This window comes from Cynara cardunculus (assembly GCF_001531365.2).
Source record: "Cynara cardunculus var. scolymus isolate 2C chromosome LG 17, CcrdV1, whole genome shotgun sequence".
NCBI lineage: Eukaryota > Viridiplantae > Streptophyta > Magnoliopsida > Asterales > Asteraceae > Cynara > Cynara cardunculus.
Window position 1 is genome coordinate 30,645,852 of NC_037544.1, and position 7,297 is coordinate 30,653,148.

General features: G+C 30.5%; 1 protein-coding gene across 1 annotated transcript; it reads left to right on the forward strand.

Annotated features, from left to right (window-relative positions):
- The first annotated feature begins 333 nt into the window (after positions 1–333).
- Positions 334–1,112, forward strand: LOC112501169 (17.9 kDa class II heat shock protein-like). The gene has a single exon (XM_025104844.1). It carries the CDS (start codon positions 423–425, stop codon positions 906–908), a length of 486 nt encoding a protein of 161 aa, XP_024960612.1. The 5' UTR covers positions 334–422; the 3' UTR covers positions 909–1,112.
- The last annotated feature ends 6,185 nt before the right edge of the window (positions 1,113–7,297 follow it).

The following is a 7,297-nucleotide window of genomic DNA, read 5'->3' on the forward strand; positions in this document are numbered from 1 at the left end:
GTTAACAATACAATTATAATTATTAAAAATAATTTTATAGTTATTTGCATTAATTTAGAAATAATTAGTTGGTAAAAATTTATTATAAAACATAAACATAAATTTAAAAAAATAAAATTAGAAAACAATATTGAGTTTATTTTTAGAATTTACCTTGAAAACTAATTCAAACTTTTCTATCTTCCCTTTAATATTTTTTATGACCCACCCAACGGTTTAGCACCTCCACTCATCTTCCCGACATCAACAGAAACTACTGGAACATCCTCGATTTTCGTTCCAGAAACCACCTCTTCTCCTGCTTCTTCTCCCCTATAAATCCACCATTGAAATGCTTCTTTCTTCATCCTGTAATCCCTAAAGATCTCAACTGCAATTCACTTCAATTTGCTCGAATTTCGTAAGAAGATCAACAACTCGAAATGGATATCAGTCTGATGGCTCTCGACACCCCTTTTTACCGCAACCTCCATCACATCCTCGAAGCCACCGATGACGGCAACAACAAGTCAAGCACCGGCGGTCCTACTCGTGCTTACGTTCGTGATGCAAGAGCAATGGCTGCAACTCCGGCTGATGTGAAGGAGTATCCCAACTCTTACGTCTTCATCGTGGACATGCCGGGTCTGAAATCCGGCGATATCAAGGTGCAGGTGGAGGAAGAGAACGTGTTGGTGATAAGTGGAGAGAGGAAAAGGGAACACGAACAGGAAGAGAAGGAAGGTGTAAAGTATGTGAGGATGGAGAGAAGGATCGGTAAGTTCATGAGGAAGTTTGTATTGCCAGAGAATGCGAACACGGAGAAGATATCTGCGATCTGTCAAGATGGAGTTCTTACAGTAACTGTTGAGAAACTTCCTCCACCGGAGCCCAAAAAGCCCAAGTTGATCCAGGTTCAGGTTGCTTGAATCAAAGTGGATCATGTGGTGTGTTTCTATGAGCAATATGGTTTGAAGAACGTCGACACTATCGATATATCTAATAATCTGTTGTTTTCCGATTGATATTGCTGTAATCAATCTGTTGTTGTAGGATCCTGTTCACCTTTTGGTCCTTTATGAAATCTATGGCAATGTTGATGGTTTTCCTGCTTCAAACTTTTAAGCAGAACACCATGTTGGTGGGTTAAAATATATCGTCAGTAGATGGTTAAATGGCATATAAAGGAAAATAAGCTTCACAAAGTTATGGTGACTTTAGTCCTAGTATCACTATCCATAAACGGAGCAAACATATACGAGAAGATTAAAGAGCCAAAACCAACCTCCAACAAACAATCTGAACACCAAGCCTATAGATTCAAATCCGCAAGAGAAAATCGATTTAAGAAACAAATTCCAGATTCGGAACAAAATTTAAACTGCCAAAAAAAAACTATCAAAAACAGAAGCCACCAAGAAGGAATTCCAACAAACCAAGGGTAAAGTAGTAGATGATACCTTCTGTGGTTGCCAAGAAATGATCAAAATAAGCTATTCACATTTGATTGTGGCTTTAGCTGAATGAAGCCATTCATGATCGCTTCTATCCGACAACGAAATGCAGTGTATATAACTCGGTTCAAATCAAGTTAAACACAAAAACAATTAGTTTGTTTACTTATTAAGCAACCTTCATCGAAAATGGATACAAATAAGTGAAACAGATCGTCATTATAATTGAAATCAACCGGATCAATATAATTTCATTGGTTGTTTTTTTCAAGATTAAGGGGAAAATAAGTGAACCAAATAGAACCATTTGCTCAATGAAAACACCTCACGCTACCAGATCTGGTTTCGAATTATTTGAAAACCTACCTTGAAAATTTTTAGGTTAAAACAACTTGTCGGAATCCAGTCAAAAACTTGAAAATGCAGAAATTCAAATTCAGTAGTGGAAATGGAGAAAGAAGATGAGGAACAATAATATCCGAGATTTTGAAATCAGGATATTGTGCCCACCTTGAGAGTCGGAATTGCCAGACAGAATGAATCGCTTTCTTGCGATTCATCTTCTTGGAAGCAGGAATACATAGAGGTCAGGAATTGTGCTTAACAACCTTGTGCCATATTCATAAACCACCTGTAATCACAGCCATTTAAGAGCTTTTACACAAGGGTGGGGATATATGCATCGGTTGAGGATATATATACCACTCCCTATTGGTAAGGTGCATCTCTTCCTATCATCTAAGTTAAAGTCATATAATAAATATTTTTTTATTAATTATTTTTCAAAAATTTATGTCTTATAAATTTATGTTTTATAATATTTTTTAATATTGTTTTCTAATTTTATTTTTTTAAATTTATGTTTTATAATAGGGAAAAGTTCAAAAAAACCCAATGGACTTTACTGTTTGGAANNNNTAAACCCTTGGACAATTTTTTGGAACAAATAAACCCTTGGACTTTCTAAAATCTGTTAAATAACCCAATGGACTTTACTGTTTGGAACGATTAAATCCTTGGACAATTTTTTGGAACAAATAAACCCTTGGTATTTTTTGGTATATTTGGCGTAACTTTTGGTATATTTGGCGCAATTGTTGATATTTTTTGGCGCAACTTTTGGTATATTTGGCGCAATTGTTAGTATTTTCTTTGCGTAACTTTTGTTACATACTTTGGTTCAACTTTTGTTACATACTTTGGTTCAACTTTTGTTACATACTTTGATTCAACTTTTGGTATATATTTTCGTTTAACTTTTGGTAAAATTATGTCCAAAATGTGTATGCAGATTATTATGCTTTGGTTTCATTTTTTGTATATTTTACGAATAGCAATGAGAATGGTATATTTGTTTTTTTTTTAATGTAAGTACTTTTTTCGTTCAAAAAATATTTATGAACTTGATCGTTCAAAATATGAAAATCCATTGTTTTTTCATACCTTTTTCACTAACAAAATGTATTTAACATATTTTAGAAWGTYCAAGGACTTATTTAACAGGTTTTGTAAAGTCCAAGGACTTATTTAACAAGTTTTAAAAAGTCCAAAGATTTATTTGTTCCAAAAAATTGTCCAAGGGTTTAATCGTTCCAAACAGTAAAGTCCATTGGGTTTTTTTGACAGATTTTAGAAAGTCCAAGGGTTTATTTGCTCCAAAAAATTGTCCAAGGGTTTAATCGTTCCAAACAGTAAAGTCCATTGGGTTTTTTTGACAGATTTTAGAAAGTCCAAGAGTTTATTTGTTCCAAAAAATTGTCCAAGGGTTTAATCGTTCCAAACAGTAAAGTTTATTGGGTTTTTTTGAACTTTTCCCTTTATAATAAATTTTTACCAACTAACTATTTCTAAATTAATTTAAATAACTATAAAATTATTTTTAATTTTAATAATTGTATTGTTAACGTTTTAATTAATTAATAATTTGTATATGTATTTTTTTAAATAAATATTTAAAGCTACAAAAATAAAATAATTTAATACAAAAAAGATCATCAAAATAAGTTAATTGATAAATCAACAAATAAATTACAAAAAGTCTGAAAATATTACAACTCAATCAAGTGATACATACGACTATATACAAATTTTAACAAATAAATGATATATTATCTATACTATATTATAAAGCATTTGACAAAAACTCTTAAAAACCACTTTTTATGTGTAAAGTACTGTTTATTAATGCATATTACTTAAAACTCAAGATAACAAGTAGATTATACGTAAGTACAACTTATTAAAGCTCCATATCCGAATTCGTGTAACTAACTGCAGATAAACATAATCAAATACAGGATAAACATCTCATTTTAAATATAAAAAATCTAAAATATAATTAAGATAAGCATTGAGTTCTAACAGAATACTTAATTATTATCTTTATTATAAAATGTTATATTATTAAACCAAAAATAAATTACTTCATTATTATAAACTTAAATTAAATTATAATAAATAAAAATAAGTTAAAGAAATTACATAAAAAATGAAAACTTTTAAATAGTAATCTATACTATATTATAAATCATTTGACAAAAACTCTTGAAACCCACTTTTTAATCGTAAAATACTGTTTATTATTGCATATTACTTAAAATTCAAGATTGCAAGTAGATTGTGCATAACCTAGGATGTTCAAATACAGTGACTCCAGGCTATCTGCAAAACTAGAACTAAGAAAAGACAAACATTTTACTCATACATCTATCTTTAGCCAAAACCTAGAATAAGTAAAAGATTGTGTGTTTTCAAGCAAATAAAAAAAATCATATGATTAACAAAGTAAAAGATTAGGTATGAAAAAGAAAGTGAAAAATAAAAATACCTTCGATCGAAGTTGAATCCACCAAACTGAAAGGAAACATGAGTACGTTGGGTTGAAAACCATTGTTAGCATGATTGTAGGTTTTCAATTTTCCCCGATTCTTCAATATCACCCGGATTTTTATGGCCTTATGGGTATAATATTTTGGAATTAATGTTCTTTTTATGAGATTTTGAAAGTCTTTTAGTGAGTATAATGCATTGTGCCATGAAATTTTTTGGTGCGGTGAGTTGTGGTAGAGAAACAGGGTGTATCGAGCAAACAGAAAGTTGGGCCACTTGTCTCAGCACTTCAAGTCACGGTCAAGTCACGTAACTTTCTGTTATGAAATTTTTGAGTTTTTGTACAAATTGATGAAAGCATGTAATAATGTTTTCCCGATGCTAAACAACTACTTTGTAGATGGCATATTTATCAAAGTATTTTGAGAAAGTGCAAACCATCAATAACGTTGCATCAATCTTGGAATTTCTTTTACAAAGCATGGACGTCATTAGTTGAATCTCCAACAGAGGAAACCTACATGTTCAATTTGCCACAAATTGAAAATCTATTGCTTGAGTATCCAAGTATTACTTCTCTCTATCTCTTTCTTTATCTCTCTCTCTCTCTCTCTCTATATATATATATATATATATGAGTAAGATTAATATTGCTCGAGTATCCAGGTATTACTTCTCTCTATCTCTTTCTTTATCTCTCTCTCTCTCTCTATATATATATATATACATATATATGAGTAAAATTAATATTGCTCGAGTATCCAGGTATTACTTTTCCACACAATTTTTCATAAAATAAAACTCACGATTTTTTATATTTAGAATTAATGTTTATCTTTTTTTTGGGTTATTCTATTTAATCCAAATGATTTAATATTGAAATTTATATGTATTTGATTGAAATAAATTTGTTTACGGGTATATGTATTTGACTGAACTAAATTTGTTTAAACTTCAGGTGTTCTTGATTATTTGAATGAAATATGGTTGAAATCATATAAGCAAATGTTTGTATCCGTTTGGACCGACAAATTTCTTAACTTTGGAAATCACACAACTAACAAAATTGAAAGTCAACATTCTAAGTTGAAACTATACTTGGATTCGAACCAAGCAACTTTACGGGTGTTACTGTATGATATTCATCAACTCATTCACTCACAACATACGTCAATCAAAGCAAACTTTCATTGCACACGTTGAAATTAATCTTCAAAGAATTTGAGCGATCGAAAGATCTTGGCTTAGTTTCAGAAAACTGTAGATGTCAACTGTGTACATGTTATGGGTTACCATGTGCACATGAACAAACATATTATTTTAATGCAGACAAATCTATCCCACTTGAATCGATTGACAGATTTTGGAGAAAACTTGATTTATCATCGTGTATATCCGTGGAAGATGATGATATTTGTTGTGATGATGAAGTGCAAATGTTTACCGAGAACTTCGACAAACAGACGAGATCTATGAAGTCCAGTTTTCTAAGAAAGTTAAGGGAGATAATCGCGCCTTGTACAAGTCAGATTTGTGAACCGACTTTTCATACGACTCATGGTCGTCCCTCATTGAAGAGTAAGGTTGTCAAAAAAGGTCGTGTCGACCCACCAACTCAAGAACCTCATAGGCATAGTTGTCTAGACGGATCAACATTTGTGGAGTTTGATGTTTTGGCAAACAATGAACAAGTGAGACATAGTTTATCCTTCGACCAAAAAATTTATGCACATCCATACATTAATCAATTTCCAAGTATTTTTCATCCTTACATCGTGTAGGTGCGTAACGTAGCTCATGCAAGTTATTTTTTTTTATCTCAATGTATTAATCAATTTTTAAATAGTTTCCATCGTTACATTACACAGGTACTAGATGGAAACTGTGGATTTCGAGTGATAGTCGTTTGTCTCGGTTGCCACGAAGATGAATGACCATCTATTCGATATGATTTAATGAAGGAGTTAAACATGTACAAGACAAAATATCTTTAGGTGTATGACACTGAATTATGACATCAACTTTATAACTCCTTGAACTTCTTTGAGCTGAACTCATTTTCACCAAATGGGTATTGGATGGATGTTTTTGAAACGGGCTTGTTGATTGCTTCAAGATACAATGTGATACTACATTCTTTAACAACTATAGGTAGTTTGGCATTCTTCCCACTTCGATCTAGTCATCTGCCATGGTGTGAACATGTTGCTTTGACAATTGGGTACATTAACGGTAATCATTACATCAAAATATATTTGGTAAAAGCGCACCCGATGCCTTCTATCGTGCCAAATTCGTTTCGTTTCAAATATGATTATGCAACCACATGGGCTACTCCGTACATGACCCGAATAAATAAGTACGAACAACTGTTATCTAGTAATCGTAATACGATTTATATTTCACTTGATTGAGTTGTAATATTTTCAGAATTTTTGTACTTTATTTGTTGATTTATCAATTACCATATTATGATGATCTTTTTTGTAATAAATTATTTTGTCTTTGTAGCTGTAAGTATTTGTTTAAAAAATACATATATAGATTATTAATTTATTAAAACATTAATAATACAATTATAAAAATTAAAAATAATTTTATAGTTATTTGAATTAATTTAGAAATAGTTAGTTGACAAAAATTTATTATACAAACATAAATTTAGAAAAGTAAAATTAGAAAACAATGTTGAAAAAAGTTATGATACATAAATTTATAAGACATAAATTAAAAAAAAATTAATGATAAAACATTTATTAGTTGACTTTGACCTAAATGATATAAAAGAGTATATTTTACCAATAGAGAGGGGTGCTTATATTTTCACCTACTAATCAGGCCTAAAAGTTTGAAAATTTTTTTTCTCTCTCTTATGTCCATCTCCCTCTCTTATTTTTTTTAATAGATAATAATAATTATTAGTTTATAATAATTAATAATTTTTATTTGTATTATATATTAATCAAATTTAAAACCAATAAATTAGAACGCAACAAGCCTTGTTATTTATAAAAAAATAATATATCATTTATTTT